The sequence below is a fragment of the Exophiala mesophila genome (assembly GCF_000836275.1).
Source record: "Exophiala mesophila strain CBS 40295 unplaced genomic scaffold supercont1.5, whole genome shotgun sequence".
Classification (NCBI taxonomy): domain Eukaryota; kingdom Fungi; phylum Ascomycota; class Eurotiomycetes; order Chaetothyriales; family Herpotrichiellaceae; genus Exophiala; species Exophiala mesophila.
Window position 1 is genome coordinate 3,010,560 of NW_015622508.1, and position 15,316 is coordinate 3,025,875.

At 51.6% G+C, this 15,316-nt stretch overlaps 6 protein-coding genes across 7 annotated transcripts; 4 read left to right on the forward strand and 2 right to left on the reverse strand.

Moving 5' to 3' along the window:
• Positions 1 to 1,730: 1,730 nt before the first annotated feature.
• Positions 1,731 to 3,293, forward strand: PV10_07759 (uncharacterized protein; the record flags this gene model as incomplete). The annotated part of the gene is made up of 1 exon (XM_016372694.1): positions 1,731 to 3,293. One exon carries the CDS (start codon positions 1,731 to 1,733, stop codon positions 3,291 to 3,293), a length of 1,563 nt encoding a protein of 520 aa, XP_016222026.1.
• Positions 3,294 to 3,747: 454 nt separating this feature from the next.
• On the forward strand, positions 3,748 to 5,409 carry PV10_07760 (uncharacterized protein; the record flags this gene model as incomplete). The annotated part of the gene is made up of 1 exon (XM_016372695.1): positions 3,748 to 5,409. The coding sequence occupies one exon, from the start codon at positions 3,748 to 3,750 to the stop codon at positions 5,407 to 5,409; it is 1,662 nt and encodes a 553-aa protein (XP_016222027.1).
• Positions 5,410 to 6,098: 689 nt separating this feature from the next.
• PV10_07761 (uncharacterized protein) lies at positions 6,099 to 8,010 on the forward strand. Its single transcript, XM_016372696.1, has 3 exons — positions 6,099 to 6,213; positions 6,279 to 6,338; positions 6,400 to 8,010. Exons 1-3 carry the CDS (start codon positions 6,175 to 6,177, stop codon positions 7,912 to 7,914), a joined length of 1,614 nt encoding a protein of 537 aa, XP_016222028.1. The 5' UTR covers positions 6,099 to 6,174; the 3' UTR covers positions 7,915 to 8,010.
• Positions 7,957 to 10,160, reverse strand: PV10_07762 (uncharacterized protein). The gene is made up of 3 exons (XM_016372697.1): positions 9,828 to 10,160; positions 9,602 to 9,775; positions 7,957 to 9,537 (listed from the first exon to the last, which is right to left on the reverse strand). The coding sequence occupies exons 1-3, from the start codon at positions 10,126 to 10,128 to the stop codon at positions 8,108 to 8,110; spliced, it is 1,905 nt and encodes a 634-aa protein (XP_016222029.1). The 5' UTR covers positions 10,129 to 10,160; the 3' UTR covers positions 7,957 to 8,107.
• A 334-nt stretch (positions 10,161 to 10,494) lies between these two features.
• PV10_07763 (uncharacterized protein) lies at positions 10,495 to 11,857 on the forward strand. Its single transcript, XM_016372698.1, has 4 exons — positions 10,495 to 10,679; positions 10,770 to 10,829; positions 10,910 to 11,038; positions 11,119 to 11,857. Exons 1-4 carry the CDS (start codon positions 10,643 to 10,645, stop codon positions 11,172 to 11,174), a joined length of 282 nt encoding a protein of 93 aa, XP_016222030.1. The 5' UTR covers positions 10,495 to 10,642; the 3' UTR covers positions 11,175 to 11,857.
• Positions 11,712 to 15,038, reverse strand: PV10_07764. 2 transcript variants are annotated; one of them, XM_016372699.1, is made up of 4 exons: positions 14,597 to 15,038; positions 14,331 to 14,468; positions 14,261 to 14,274; positions 11,712 to 14,213 (listed from the first exon to the last, which is right to left on the reverse strand). In XM_016372699.1, the coding sequence occupies exons 1-4, from the start codon at positions 14,627 to 14,629 to the stop codon at positions 12,206 to 12,208; spliced, it is 2,193 nt and encodes a 730-aa protein (XP_016222031.1). In that variant the 5' UTR covers positions 14,630 to 15,038; the 3' UTR covers positions 11,712 to 12,205. The 2 variants fall into 2 exon arrangements, with proteins under 2 accessions (XP_016222031.1, XP_016222032.1); XM_016372700.1 differs by having other exon boundaries at positions 11,712 to 14,274.
• Between the last annotated feature and the right edge of the window lie 278 nt (positions 15,039 to 15,316).

The window sequence follows — 15,316 nt, forward strand, 5'->3', positions numbered from 1 at the left end:
AATCTCTCCCCTAAATCTCTCCCCTAAATCTCTCTCCTAAATCTCTCTCCTAAATCTCTCTCCTAAATCTCTCTCCTCTCTCTCCTCTCTCTCTCCCCATCTTTACTCTGCCTTTGGTCGTCACCCTAAAGGAAATACTTGGACATGGAATAATAATGATGGATTGGACTTTGAAAGTGTCTGTTAAGGTAGATATTGGGCAGGATCAAAAGGGTTTCAGTTTAGGACAAGACCTCATGTAAAAGTCTAGCCATGGCGTACCTACTGGGAATCCTACAAGGCAGGAAGGATCATCAGTCAAGTACAAAAGTACTTTGGTAGGTATATAGCAATTGAGGTTTTCACAAAGACACAAAGCCAGCCCCGGGGCATCAAAATATTCCAGGCATTAGTCTGGGCTCTACAATGATTAAATTCCTCCCCTCACGTCGGCCAGCCATGCCCACAACAAATCAAGTTAGGCGGTCAAGGTGGTTTGTAACGCCCCCGCAGCTCCCAAGACAGCCCCTCGGCCCGTCTGCCCACCGAGGCTCTCAGCTGTTAGTACCCGCCAGACCTTCCTCCAATACTGGTAGCAGAAACTCTAGTTCTGACTTCCAGTTACACCCTGGAACAACACGCATCATGACTTGGTTAACTTGCTCTTCCTCTACTATTAATCCTCTCTCGCTTTCCCAACTGTCCAAAGCCACGAAAGTAGGTAGCCTTGTCGAGAAGGTCAAGACGCCTTGGGCGGTTGCCGCGTCACATATCATGGCCGCGTCTCCAACAGTGTGCCTACATGGCAGATCCCCAGACAGGCACGACAGCTGCCAGAGGTCATTTGCAGCATCCTATGGCCGAGGTCTCTCAACCTGAAACAGGCACTTAACTATGTACCTAAGGATTTCCATGCGAAGGGCCAATAGGTTCTGGTCAAGGCGTTCAGAGTTTTTTCCAATCGAGAATTCAAGCAGGATCTGGAACATCGGGATGCGTGGTCTTTGATATACGCAGCCAGTCCCAGGCGTCTTGTTGTGATTATCAGCAAGTGACTGCTGCACCGTGTCACGGACGCTGTCAGGCAGATGACCTCGAGGTAGGAATGACAGCTCGAGACAGCTGGTGACGCCGTCAGATCCAGCGCATGGACCGTCTTTTGAAATTATCTCGGACAATCCACTGGGGAATCCTACCAAAAGAGGAAGTGACACGTCCACAAGTGGAAGCGACGTCCTGTCTTCTGGCAGGTACATTGATTGCACATATGCTTCTTCCAAGCTTGCGGTGGCTCTTCTCATTTCCCGTTCCACGTGAGATCAACTCTACACAGACCTTCTTGTCGAGCTTCGTCCTTCACATCCACCACACTCTCCCGTTGCGGTCACCAATCATGGCCTCCTCCAAGGCCGGATTTCTCATTCCGTCCTCTCTTCCTCTCTTCATCTCGTCGACCGCGACCACTTCTCCACGAGGCGCTGGCAAATTACCTTGACGTCTTATCGGTCCCCACGGACTTTCCCCTGCACCCATCCCCTATCTTGCCCTGGTGATCGAGCCTTTGTTATTGAAAAGCAATGTTCTTCCCAATCTGCTTTATCGATTGTTCCCATCAGCACTTTCAAAACAGTCCACAATAACAATAACATTGATCTGCACAGAGCCTTGAGCACCGCTCCCACCGACTCGTGCCCAGTCACGCCGGCTTCCCGTTCGCTGCTCGTTCGCTACGTCCAGCGGACCATTCGAGCATGGCCCAATCACACCAGAGCGGCTTTTCCCTCTTCCCTCTGCCGCCCACGCCCCCCGCAAACAAACAACGTGCTGTCAGGCTGTGGAGAGATCAGCAGCAACAGGCCATCGAGGCCCTGCCTCAAGTTGAGGACGATCTGATGGAGGATTCTCATGAGAAGACTCAATCCCGGCTCCGACCAGCTCCACTGAGACTACGGAAGAGACGATCCGCTCAGCAGAAGCACACGAGTGCGAAGCCAACGCTTAGGGTCGTCAATCCTGACCCAAAGACCCCAGACCAATCCGTTGTCGACCTCACTGCTCAACCTGAGCCAGCGGTCCCTGCACAGCCTTTCTCTTTCCCGGTTCCCGGAATCATTCCTCCAACGCCCCTCAGCTCTCCATCTTTGGGAAATGACGATCTGACGCCATGGCCCACGTTCGTCACAGAGGATGATCCCCTTCGATCGACCCCATCCGCTCCACCTTTGTTAAAACGCAAGTCTTATCGAAATAGCCAGTGGATTGATCCCAATGGTCAGGTGGACCGCAAAAAACTCTCCATCTATCTCACCAAAGCTTTGGATTCTTCTTTTCAGGTCATCGATACCGTGGACAGTGACGATCTCTTCCAGACTCCGGCGCTTCGAAGTCCTCGACCAGAAAGCAACTATGGCTGGTGTAAAAAAACTCTTGGTGGCGAACCTGAAGGCTTGAAGATTACTGCAAGCGAACCTGCGAAGCGAGCCCTGAGCTACTACGAAGATGTCGCCCCTCAGTTTGCAGCCTCGAAAACTCGTGCGCAAGTTCCCACTCTGCCATCATCGTACTCGGCGTCGAGATGCGAGTGTCCTCCTGGTGTTCTACTCTGCAAGACCTGTTCGTCCCAGGAATTCGAGAACTTCCGACGGCGACAGAGTGAGCACAAACCAAAGCCTAGCGTAAGCTCAACAAAGTGCTTGTTGGCTGTGCCTCGAGCCCGTTTCAGAACCACGCTGACGAATGTGGATGAATCTCCGTCGGCCTCATCTCCACCAGAACTGATGTTTGATTCTGATGAAGGTGAAGATTCGGATTGGTCGGTACCCAGCTCTCCTGACCGGGCTGAGACACCGATTCCAGCGATGCAAGAGACTCCGACGCCCGCTCCTCGGCCGGCTGCGGCTTTTGCTCGACCTAATGCCGTGTCAAGACCCAATGTTCCATCGTTTTCTCTACCCTTCAGTCACGGACGTCAGATTCGTCCCCGCATCTATCAGGCCGAGTCCAACAGAACTTCGGCACGCCATACCTTCTCATCCTCTCCTAGCTCAACGGTTCCAACCTTGGCTAGTATTTCTACCATTTCAACCTTTGCATTTGACTTCTCCAACACGGATACCCAGACTGATTATGATCCATTCGACGAAAACTATGAACACGGCGAAATCCGAACATACGAGCCTGTTCAGAAGGCGAAGCCAGTGTTGGTTCATTGCCGTGGACCAAGTCCGGTCACGATCAAATATGGAAATGCCACAAGCTTTCGCTCCCGTGGGCAGCATTCCGCAGACAGTGGATACAACACTCTATATGTATGAACAATTAGCATGATATTTGGGGACATGGCGTAGATATAGGAAAGGCGTTGGGCGATGGGGTAAGAATTAGATCTACAGATGGAGTCTGGGCTACAGCCCACAAAGAATTGAAGTAGACATGTATAAATATATAAGAGCAATCACTGCAAAACGTTGTATTCTATGGTGGCACATTCATCGAGTACCATCAATTCCTTGCTGGACACAACCGGTTCTTGACCGAAGGCCAGCGAGAAGCATCAGTATTATTGGCTGAGGGAAGGTAATTGCCGTCCAGCCAATCAAGTTGAAGAAACAACCACTTGGACACGCGACGCGACCGTAGACGCGTTGGTGGACGCGTTGGTGGATTCGCCGTCGTGCCTTTTCCCACCAACAAGACTTGAGACGGTCCAGACATCAATATCAACTCACAGACCCGTTTCGGCAGCGGCGGGTGCCACATCATTCGAATATGATGTTGTCTAATTCAAGGTCTCCTGACGATCCAAAGCTGTACGGCACTGTTGGAACTACCGCCTCCCAAATGACAAACACGACCCCGTCATTACCAAACGAAGTGCTCCAACTCATTGTACAGAATCTCGAAAAGGTCGATCTGAAAAATGCTCGCCTTGCCTGTAAAACGCTTGCCTCAATGGCTGAGCCAATCCTTTTCAGAGAACTTGTTCTCGTGCCTTATCAAGACTGTCTCGAAGAATTCATTCATTTTGACAAATCCGGTGTCACTAGGCATACTATCACTTTGATCTATGACACCAGATGGCGATTTGTATCGCGAACCCTGCGCAAACCTCATGTTCGCCTGGACTCTGACATATTACTCGAAGATTTAGCCTTTGTGGGGTTTCGCAACAGGGGCGATCAAGCCCTTGAGATACTCTTTCTGGTCAGTTGCCTCCAGGTACTTCCTGCATTACGAAGCATCCGAATCTTAGAGTCAGACGTCTCCACATGGCCTCGCCATGATACCACTCTGGCTCCTTCTTACTTTACCCGCATGTTGGGGACAGCCCAAATAACGGCCACAGTACCCTGGGCGCGAGATACAAACCCGCTCGGATACTCGGGCTCCATGGTGGCTCTGCTGGCTCTGTCGGCCAGTCGCAAGCCAATCACCAACCTTCACATGATGGGAGTCGATTCAGAATTGTTCCACTTTGGAGTATCTTCTGATGATAGTAGAGAACTCGCTTTACTCCGTAATCTCCTATCTCGAGTGGCTGTACTCGATCTGTCGTTTAAGTTTTGCATGGCTGGGGATATGGAGGAGGATTTCGATCGCATTGCATCCATTCTCCAATTGGCACGCAATCTTCGTGTCTTACACATCGAGTTTCCAGATAGAGATCCTCGAATCGCACATGACAACCCCGACGGCCACTCTTGCCTATCATCGCTCGTCCGCGACTTAAACTACGATCTTTGCGTGACTCCGAGATTCCCCAAGTTGGAGCATTTGTCCTTGGGATCCATGTTCTGTCAAGAAGAGGAGCTACTTGCACTTGTGCAAGGGGTCCAAAAAACTCTGAAAACTCTATCCCTCTCCACAATCGTATTATTGCAACCAGATACATCTGATCGGGAGTCTTGCTGGGTACGTTTCTTCAAGGAGTTGCGGAAATGCAAGATACCCGACGTTCAGGTTGGGGGCCTTCTCTACAATTGGAAGGCCGATGAGATGCCTAGTCAACGATGGGCGGTGAAAAAATCTCCCTCGGAACCGACCAGCCTCAAGTCTCGACTACAACGATGGGTGACAGCAAAGATCGACGGCGAATGTCCACTACATCCGTTGGCTGTCCGGAACTACGAAGAGGGATACACTCTGCGAGTTGAAGATTCTGCTCAACAACCAAGGCTAAGCGATTCTAGCTGGACTGTCATCAACGATCTTACCGAGGAGTCGACATGCTTCGTGGAAGAGGGGTTAGCGCCAACCGATCCTTTCGCGGACGCTCGCTCAGAAACGGGAAGCTTACAGTTGGATCGACCATACGACGAAGAGTACGGTTATGATTTTGATTTCAGGTTTCCTCTCCACCCAGAGCTTATGGATGAGCTGGAGGAATTGTATGACTCTGAATTCGAAGATCATCGAACACTTTATTTCTGAGTCTGAGCAACTGTTTAGATCCTGCGGTACGGAGGTGGCGACAAGTGCAACAAGTGAGATGCCACAACCGACAGGATTGCCAAGTATCAGAGAGGGGATTTATATAATGTTGATCATCCAGGCTGGCAGTGTGATAGGGAAGGGTACATATTGACAGCTGCAGGAACAGCAGTCAAGACCCAAGAGACCATGGAGATCTAGGGACACATACAGAAGGTGCTATCTCCCTTGTCGTTCAAAGGATCCAGCAAGACAGTTGGGCTTTGAGCCCTGCTTGTCTGCCTTTTATTAATCTGCCCACATCCAGGCATCTTACTACATTTCAGGGAAAAAGAGGTCGTTCGCCTTCCAACGTGTGAGCTGTCGATGCTTGGATGTGGTTGGGTGGCGCTTTTGGTCTGGTCTGGCATGTGCTGCAGCAAGAAGTTGGGTCTTGCAATGACGATCGAACCACGTTCAAGGTGAATTCGATGTCCTTTTTTTGTTATGTACTCATAAGAAAGAGACGTCTACCCACTGATGTCAATGTGTGCATATTGACAGTTGGTGATATTAAAAGCGGCGCGGGGTTCAGGTCGCGCCCACGTGAGTTACCACGCGCTTCGACGCTTGACGCGCAGTACTGCCAAGATTGTTTTGTTCAGTGACAGGACTCATTTCCATCAAAGTGGCTGCATAGAGCCAACTACCTATCTACAAGCACCGACTGGGAAGTACTCTTGCCTTGCAGCCTGCTTCATTAGCTCCCAGATATTGACCGCATACATGGCCTTGGGTAAGAAGTATGCTGGTCTACCAGATCTGGTATGACATCCAATTCACCCTGCACCCGCCTCATGTCAACCCTCTATCTGACCTCTTCGTAAAAGGATGCCGCCCCCGAGGTCTACGAGACTCCAGATCTAGCAGATGATGTCTCGACAGCACAGGTAAGCCCGGGTTGCACTTCCTTCTGGTCCAAATGTCGATATTGAATCTGCCTTCACTTAGACCACTACTCTCCGCACCCTCTCTTCAGATGGGTCCGACGCCTCCGACGATGACCAAGGCGAACGAGTCTCCAACCGACAAAACCTCGACAGAAGACCTCTGGATCGCGAACAAGCACGACGTCGATTTGCCGGGTCACGGGTCGATGCTCGAAATGTCGATTTTTCTGATCATGTCGGTGGTACGAGAGGGTCATATCGCACTCGAAGCTCGAGGCGAAGGAGGCGGGCAAGACGAGCCGACATTGAAGGCGAGGACATTGTCGAGTCCAGCGATAGTGAAGAGGAAGAGACCGTCTCTAGAAAGATCGCTAGATTGAGGAGAGAGGCTGAGGAAGTGCGGCTTGAGTTGGACAGGTTAGAGGCAGGAAACCAGAAGGACGCTGAAGGCGAGTTTGTGGATAGCCTCGAACAACAGCAGCAACAACAAACCCCCACAGTCGATACCTACCCAGAAAGGGATCAGGTTCAAGAACTCAGTCGACTTCTCGATGGATTGTCCTCCAAGTCTGGATCCGGCGGAAGAAAGAGCACAGAAGATCGGTTTCTTTCCCGGTTGAACGACACTTCAAGGTCAACAAAGCCCGAATCCACCAAACAGCCCGATTCCGAACTGTCCCCCCCTCAGTCTGATGCAGACTCTAAATCATCCGCCATGTCTGCAGTTGCAGCCTTTGCGGACCGACTGACGTCCTTGGAATCTGCATTGGGTGTCTCTACAGCCAGCACCGACTCACCCGCGACTTCGATCCTTTCCACTTTGGAACGGCTTTCGACGCAAATCAACACGATTCACACAACACTAAACCCCAAAGATGGCAATGGCGCTACTACCAATACCACGACCTCAACACCTACGACATATGACCCTGCCTTTCTCGAATCCATCTCGGCCAAGTTACGGACTCTGACGCGTGAATCAGCCGAATTAGATCAAAGCCGGCGGAAAGCACGTGACACGCTGGACGAGTTGCAGGAAAAACGGGCCGGTTTACTCATCTCAGCTAGCATTCAGCACGGTATGCAGCCTCGACGAGGCTACGGAGGTGCCGGCAGCGGGGCCGGTGTTGGTGGGACCAGCGGCGACGATGACAAGAACAGGGACCGAGGTCAAGAGACAATTGGCGAGCTGAACAGACCCGACGCCGAGTCGCAAGCCTTGACATCCAAATTGTTCCTCGAGGACCAATCGGCGCGTATCACGGCGCTGTACCAAACCTTGCCGTCAATCCAACGTCTTCAGCCTCTGCTGCCAGTGGTGCTAGAGCGGCTACGAGGCTTGAACATCGTACACGTTGGGGCCGCCGAGGCTAAGAACTCTCTCGACGAGCTGGAGAAGAGACAGGCGGAACTCAAGGCCGAGGTGGCCCAATGGAGAGAAGCCGTGACCGGCGTCGAAAGCGGCATCAAAGACCTCGAGCATACCATGAGGGATAATGTTAAGGTCGTGGGCGGTATGGTGGCTAACCTCGAGGAAAGGATGGGGGATTTGGACAAGGGAGCAAAGGGGAGGTGACACATAAGCATATCCTCGTGGTCTCCTTTTCATTTTCTTCTCCTTCTATATACGAATGACAGATGCCTGACTCCTGAAGTCAGTTCCTACCTGTTGGGAATCACAATCAAATCATGAAATTCGCAACCAAAGATTGTCCCAGTTGTTATCCAATCCAAGACGCAAACTTTTGTCATTCAAAATGGTACGACGTTCACGCTGGTTTGATTCCACTCTGTGACTTTTTGAGGATATATAGCTTTGGCTCCAGACTGCAATGAAGCCACCAGCCGGATGTCCAACTGAAAGGGGAGGGAAGTCCATAGCCTTCCCTCAGTAGATCGTGTACCACTCCGTAGAGATACTTGGGCCCTTGCCCGTATAGTTCGGCGACAAGCATGGCTAGTCCGTCGTCACCTCTCCTAAACTTGGTCTTGTCGTCGCCTTGGCTTCCATCGAAGACCAGCAGGCCTCGACCGACGTCGGGCGCGAGAAGGCGCATCTTGCCTAAGCCAGGCACACTGCTCACAATATCCCAGGCTCCAATGGCGAGCGCGGGGTCTTCGACCACGACATAGTCAAATTGATTCCAGAACGCCGGCGTGTGTAACGACGTTTCGTCATCGGTCTTGTCATAGATCCACCGTGTGCGGCGCATGGGCGCTGGAAATGTTAGTGGGGGTTTGCTGCCGTCGGCCGAGCCTGGCATGGTGAGCAGGGGACGGGATGAAGACGTCTGTTGGAACGGGTATGCCGGAGTCAGGAAATGTGTGACGCCAGTCTGTAGGGCGAGGTTGCTTAGGTGTACGTGTATTTGTGGCTGACCGGTGGTGGGTTCTTGGTGTTCGACGCTAGTGTGCAACAGCGATACAGCGTGGCCGCCGGGGTATGTTTGAGCTGAAAGTGGCAGCAGGACAAGGTGGGAGACGAGAGCAGTTAGGACGGTGCTACTGACTAGGATGTCGGAGACAAGGGTGTTGGCAATGCTGGTCATGGCGCTGACGGGCTTTTTGGCGTCAGATTGTGGAATTCGGGTTGTGATATGGCCGACGATGATAGCAATGGAGGCTGTCAGCGGCGGTACAATGGGGAATAGGAACCGTGTCTCTTTGTGGGGGAGGAACGAGTATAGAACAATGTATACCAGTGAAGGGGTGAGGGAATGGGCGACAGAAGATGCCACGGGCGTTGTCATGCCATAAGGGATCAACAACAACAAAAGGGGATTGAGGACCAAACGGGGAATGGCTGATGTAAAGTACCAATGCCATGGAGAAGTACCCCATGCAGAGGCTCCGAGACTGTGGTCCGAAGGAAAGATGTTGGAGACAAAGGATGCCAATTCAGGCCATAGGAGTGATTTGGACTGCCAGAAAAAGGTGTCGATTGACACGGTCAGACAGAGCCCAACGACCATGGCGGCGGCGATCGCAGGGATAAATGTCGTTCGCACCAATGAGACAGCATTGGCGATTGTGCTGGACCGGAACAGGATGTAGCTAACATGGGCGGCGAGCAGTAAAGCCAGCTCAGATCGGAAAACAACGGTGGCCAAGGTGAGGAGGTAGAGTGCGAGCCGGGTTCGTTTTGTAGGGGACATTGTTGATGTAGGAGATGGGAGAAAGAATCGAAGAGCGATGGTGCCTGTTCTGTTTTAGTCTCGCAGGCCTCAACTTGAAAGAGTGAGACTAGCTTAAGCACGACGTACTGATGCTAAATGCAAACATATTTGGAAGGGTCCGGGAGGAATAGTACATGATATGGAATTGGCTGGCCTGGAGGAAGACAAACCATTTGGCCGCTGCTTTGCCGAACGACTGTCTTACCCCAGAAGTATAAACGATCAAAGCGAATGAGTTGGAGAGCCCAAGCAGGGCACGGACTATTGCGGATGTCAGCAACACATGATGATAGACATAATGGTGGTTACTGACCCAAGAATTGTTGCTCTTGGTCATTGAGGTTGGCTAACCACACAAATGGCCTCGCAATCGATGCCAGGATGAGAGCCCCGACAAAGGTCCTCGGGACGGCACCGGGAAATGTCATATGGTCATACTGGGCCTTGAGTCGAAGATGGACATTCTTGGTTGGGACACCAAACGTGAGGATGTCATGGGTGGCTTGGATATTGAAGGACTCCTCGACTTTGGTGTATGGGGAGATGTAGAGGTGAACAAGGATGGAGAGGGGGAATATGACATAGGATAGATGCCAGCCCTCGAGCTTGACCATTGTGACAGGTGCTGATTGAGTGTAAATTCACCACTTGTCCAAAGGTGAGGTGAGGAAAGTCAATCAGAAGTCAGCAAGTGTTAAAAAGGAGTTGCAACTTGATATCACGTGATGACTTGACGATCCTGAGGCAGACCGCGACCTTCTGTCAGCATAATGGTCTGGAGCTGGTGATAACAGATGGTGGTCAATTGTGCTAGATGATGAGCATAACGAGGACTTTCGAAGAAATATGACGAGATTCTTTGTGATGGTAATGGGTGGACAAGTGAAATAGGTTGTGGACTTTCTTGTGGTGGTTAGATGGGGAGAGTCACGGGGTCTAACTTAAGTACTCCAGAAACGGGAAGCTGCCTGGAGGAACATCAAAAGTGCCGCCAATCTGTCCTTCTACCAACATCATTCTTTGATTCAAGTGTCACAATTGATCTCGACTCACTCACCCACTATTCTATTAGGAATTACATTGCCCTCCTCTGGCATTCACCGTCCAAAATCCCTAACCGAGGACAAAATGCTGAGTCTCTTTGGCTTCGGCCCACTAATCTATGGTGAGTCCGCTGGAACGGCTCCTTACGACCATGAGAGTCTTACCCGTCGACCAAACACTCAAGTCACTGACACTGTTCTTCTTCGTCTAGCGAGCTGTCTCCTCTTAAATGCCGTCGCAATTCTCTCCGAAGACCGTTTCCTCGCACGAAGTAGGTCCCTGCTCGCACCCCGCCTACCGTCCGTCCCTGTATAAGGTCGCAAGCGCGGCAAGTACTAACATGACTCAAAGTTGGCTGGGGCAAATCCTCTCTCAATGATCCTTCGAGCGGAGTTTCCTTTGGTGCAGTGGGCCAGGACCCTGAGAGTTTTCGTAGCAAGGGCATAAATCTCATTTCCAGTATTCGCACTCTGTGTCGAGGTTGGTTTCCCCCTCTCTGCCTCAGCTGTCCCGTCAATTAGGAATCAAGTTAACACGGAGGGTTGGTTTCTTTACTGCAGTTCCGCTCATAGGCGTCAACTTGGTCATCATAATCTACGAAATTCTCCTGGGGTAACATATAAGATGCCATTGTCGACCTTGGCCAAACACCCTGGTCTACACACATCAACCACAGCCAGGATCACAAAGTCTCCCTCCAGGCCTGGAGCGAAGCCCGGCGACTTTTTGCCTCCTCCAACTCGACTCCCTCTTCAATTCCACACCTGGTGATTCGAAAAGCGAGACCATACGGGCAAGTCTAAAGCGCACTGTCGCCTAGAATCTGTCGCTACTTCGACAGCCATCCTCTTCACAGATCCATATGGAAGGACCGCACCAGGACATCGAGTGCAGAAGTTAGGGCAGGATGCGACTCCATCCGACGCCAATAACTCGGTGGTTTGCCCACTTCCCCAAGTCTATCAAGAAGAGATATATGTCGAATACGCACCAACGCCCTGCCTCGTCCGTGGGGTTCAGGTAGCAAACACACATGGCAACTGCGAGGGACTCACGAGATTCGTCTGCGTAGCAGACTGACCTAGGCCCCGGAGACAGCAAGCTGAGGACTACGGATTCACTGGGCCAGGATGAGGCGTGCCAGGGACAAAAATATGATGGATAAATCTTCATTAGTTGATATGGGCACTGAATCCCCTCTATTCATCCCCATCATTAGCCTAGTCTTCTAGCCACAACATGGTCCCTCCTGTCACGCTGTCCCATGAGACACCCAATACCATCAACATTTTCCTCTCACTCTCCAAAGACGCCTGAATCGTAATAATCCAGTCATTATTGAGCCATTATACTTGTCATGGCCGAATCAATTCGCGCCGCCCTGACGTGATTTTTGAAAACAGGTCCAGCCTTGGTCTCCAACTGTGTCTCAAAAAAAACCGCCATGATGAATGCTGTCTATTCGTCAACTCGACATGGACGTGGCTGGAGAGACTCTCTCTCTCCACCCTCCCATTGATGCGTTGGCGATGTCAAAATTCGATATGGCATTTCGCTCAAGCTCGCTGGGTTGTATGCTGGTAATTGGTGATGCATTCGCCTCGTCAAGTGGCGTGCGAAGTTAGAGTGCCATGATGCCACAAGTTTTCAGGGGAATTTCCCCGATGACTTTTTCCGAATGCTAAATCGACTTTTCTTTTCTTTTTCCTTGTCCTTAGGATATTCCACGTCCTTGTCTTTGCCGAGGGAAGGCCCGTCGACATCCACCGACGTGCTCCCGCTGTGTTCCTCGCTCGATTTCTTCTTGGTTAGCGATCCAAAACGTAGGCTCTTCGATCGTTTGAATCGGTCCAGCCCTGACCCGCTCGACCCGTTGGGTTGATGCGTCTCGGCCCTTTCCAAAGCGAAACGCTGATCTTCTTCCGCCTTGGAGACTTTGCTCGCGTCCAACGCGGCCTTGAGCTCGGCCTCCTGCCGTCGGTGTGCCTCCTGTAGTTTGGTCGACAGATCCTTGCGGCGTTGTTTTTCTGCCTCTACCCTCTCCTTTTCGGCCTGCTTTTCCGCTTGCTTCCTCGCCTTTTCGTCTTCCTTTCGGGCTTTTTCCTCCTTGACCTTTTCCTTCTTGCTTTGCATCACCGGACTCGACGGTCTCACAGCTGCTAGGACTGGAGATCGTGGCGCCTCTACATGTCCATTGTACTTGAGCTGTGGTGGAGCGGTCATGGCATGGTCGAGGACGGCATATTGTGCCGCCTCTCCCGAGGTTGGCGACATGGTTGGACTCACCGTCTGAGTGCGATGGAGGTCGGCCAAGTTTTCAATGGGAACGCTGATTCCATTGGTGAGACTTTGCGAGGCCCGTCGCTTGCCCTCACTCATCTGCTCTTTTCGGATAGCTTCAATAGTGGTCTCTTGGTAGAATAGGACATATGCGCAGGCAAGACCTGGTTTGTCGCCAAAGAAGTTCAAGACGAAATTTCGGTCAACCGGTTCGACCATCTCGTCGTCGAAAAGAAGCCAGCCTCGATCTTGTGTCTTGATGACAGCAACATAATGACCGTGGTACGGGCCGCCTCCAATGTGCACGACTATGGCGTACAGCTCATACAGTCGATCGGGGTCTTCGGCATCATCTGTCGTGTTGAACAGTCTCATGTGATATGGATACACCACTGTGTGAAACAGCTTTTGGAGACGCTGTAAATCTTCCGTGTACTTGAATCGTTTAAGATGAAGGGCCAGGATCTTGGGCAGTCGTTTGATTTTCATCCTTTTCTCGGCCTCCTGAAGACCTCCGCAATTATCACAATGGAACTTGTTTCTCTCGCAAAGCATTTCCTCTTCGGAGAATCGTCGCAAGCATGCTGTGACGGATGAGTGCTGTTCTAAATCGACCGACAGGTCGAGGAAAGGTTCGTCACGCTGAGAGACATTCTCGCAGGTTAGGCACCTGGTCTCGGAGGTAAGTTTACCTTCGAAGAGCTCGTGAAGCCATTTGGTGGGTGATGTCGTGGAGGGCATCGGGAGGATGGAAGGGAAAGAGACGGTGGCCGACTCATTCTGAGCGTCCGTTGAAGGTTCTTCGGATTCCGGCGGAGGAGCTGGCTCCAGGCTCTTTTGTTCCTTGACAGTTTTATCGTGTACCTCTATATCTTCGACGACAGAGTTGAGTAAAAGGTTGAGGAATTCATGGGCGTCTTGATGCATCGCTGAACGAAACATCTCGTTGTCCTTCCTCAGAGTTTCGAGGAAGCGAGATGGACTGATGACGCCACTCCTGGATTGCTGAAGGACAACGGCTTCGAAGATGTCCTTCAAAGCGGTAAAGAGTGTTTCGGGCATGCCGTAATCTGCGGAATTCTCGTAGCTCATGTTTAAAATGGGCCCAGCCAACAATGCTTGCTTTTTCTTGTATTCGGGAGAGTCTTTGTCTTCTGGCTTCGGCTGCTGGGGTTGAGTACCAGCGCTTCGTGAGGAACTAGGGCCAGGAGGCTTTTTAGGTGCGCCATTGGACTGGGTACTCGGAGGAATCCTCTCTGGGGCGTTAGCTTGGGCTTGGGCGACGGATTCGGCTTTGGAGCGTCGAGGATATGCGAGGACACTTTCTCGAAAAGGAACAGAATAATAGAGGCACTGCAGTATCGAATTGCAATAACTGTTCGGGGTTAGAAATGAGGTCGGAGGATGCAATTCAGCACTGACCAAGTGTTCCCAAACTGTAGGGTCACGGTTAGCCACAAGATGATCGGGGAAGCAAGGGAGGGGTGCATACATTTTCCATGCCGAAGAATTTGTCACTTCCATCGTTACGGATTGGACCAGCATTGATGAGCATACGCTCGAGGGGTGTGGGGACTGGCGCATTGAGATTTTTCGCGGGGTTGGCACCGACTGCTAGAGTGGTGGCATTCTATACAGAGATATTGTTAGCCAGGCGGCAGCGGCAGGTTGTTATCTGAGTCGAGTCGACAAGTCACACTGGAAATGACCTGGACTGCATGCAGTCCTGGGCACAGGCAGAATATAGACAAGACGCACCTGGCTCTTCCGTTTCCCAAAAAAAGACGACATGGTGAAGGTGATTTATCTGCAGAAGCCCGTGGACATGTGCGGCAACGGTGACACCTGAGACTGGTGCATCTAGGAAGGGCGCAGGAGGAGACGGCGAGTGCGGGACTCTGCGGTTGAAGAACGCAGGTCAAAATGGAGTCGAGAGAAGGGTGGCAACTGTAACAAATGTGTAGGAAGAAAACTGAAAGGAGCTGGGTCAGTCGAGGCTGGTGTGATTAGAGGTGGATGGGTAGGAGTGTGATGCTTGTAGCTTCGAAATGTGAGAGAGCACAAGGCAAATCCAAACGGTCTTGGGAGGCCATCTTGTTGGTAGCGGTAGGAGTCGTCTACGCGACAAGTGGACCAATACTGCGACTGCGGCTGGACCGACCAACAGTTGCACCACTAATCCTAAGTTAGGTACTTTTACTGCTACCATACGGTAACCATGATGATCATGGTTAATGGCGGCACTAAGTAGAAAGGCCCCATGATTTGGCTCTTTTGCCAAAGACGTGGTTGGTGTGGGCGGGGGCGTCCAGGGCACGAGTGCCGCTCACGCTGTGGAGAGAAGAGGCCGATGGGGGCACGAGGGGGGATTCGGGTTGGTTGGTTGCGGGCTTCGACTGCAGCCTGCAGGCGACCTTGCCACACGTTGTCAGTAGTGGCCCGTGGCAAGCTAGGTAGGCTTTGGGGGCACAGCGTGGC

What these genes read in the sequence shown, in the direction of transcription:
- PV10_07763 (XM_016372698.1), top strand. Translation starts at nt 10,643, where the DNA reads ATGCTGAGTCTCTTTGGCTTCGGCCCACTAATCTATG. An exon ending in CTTCGGCCCACTAATCTATG is followed by an intron (nt 10,680 to 10,769) that starts GTGAGTCCGCTG and finishes TTCTTCGTCTAG; the next exon opens with CGAGCTGTCTCCTCTTAAAT. An exon ending in TATTCGCACTCTGTGTCGAG is followed by an intron (nt 11,039 to 11,118) that starts GTTGGTTTCCCC and finishes TCTTTACTGCAG; the next exon opens with TTCCGCTCATAGGCGTCAAC.
- PV10_07761 (XM_016372696.1), top strand. Translation starts at nt 6,175, where the DNA reads ATGGCCTTGGGTAAGAAGTATGCTGGTCTACCAGATCTG. An exon ending in ATGCTGGTCTACCAGATCTG is followed by an intron (nt 6,214 to 6,278) that starts GTATGACATCCA and finishes TCTTCGTAAAAG; the next exon opens with GATGCCGCCCCCGAGGTCTA. An exon ending in ATGATGTCTCGACAGCACAG is followed by an intron (nt 6,339 to 6,399) that starts GTAAGCCCGGGT and finishes GCCTTCACTTAG; the next exon opens with ACCACTACTCTCCGCACCCT.
- PV10_07762 (XM_016372697.1), bottom strand. Translation starts at nt 10,128, where the DNA reads ATGGTCAAGCTCGAGGGCTGGCATCTATCCTATGTCATATTCCCCCTC. An exon ending in CCAAGAGCAACAATTCTTGG is followed by an intron (nt 9,776 to 9,827) that starts GTCAGTAACCAC and finishes CATCCGCAATAG; the next exon opens with TCCGTGCCCTGCTTGGGCTC. An exon ending in TATGTTTGCATTTAGCATCA is followed by an intron (nt 9,538 to 9,601) that starts GTACGTCGTGCT and finishes AAAACAGAACAG; the next exon opens with GCACCATCGCTCTTCGATTC.
- PV10_07764 (XM_016372699.1), bottom strand. Translation starts at nt 14,629, where the DNA reads ATGTCGTCTTTTTTTGGGAAACGGAAGAGCCAG. An exon ending in TTGGGAAACGGAAGAGCCAG is followed by an intron (nt 14,469 to 14,596) that starts GTGCGTCTTGTC and finishes ATCTCTGTATAG; the next exon opens with AATGCCACCACTCTAGCAGT.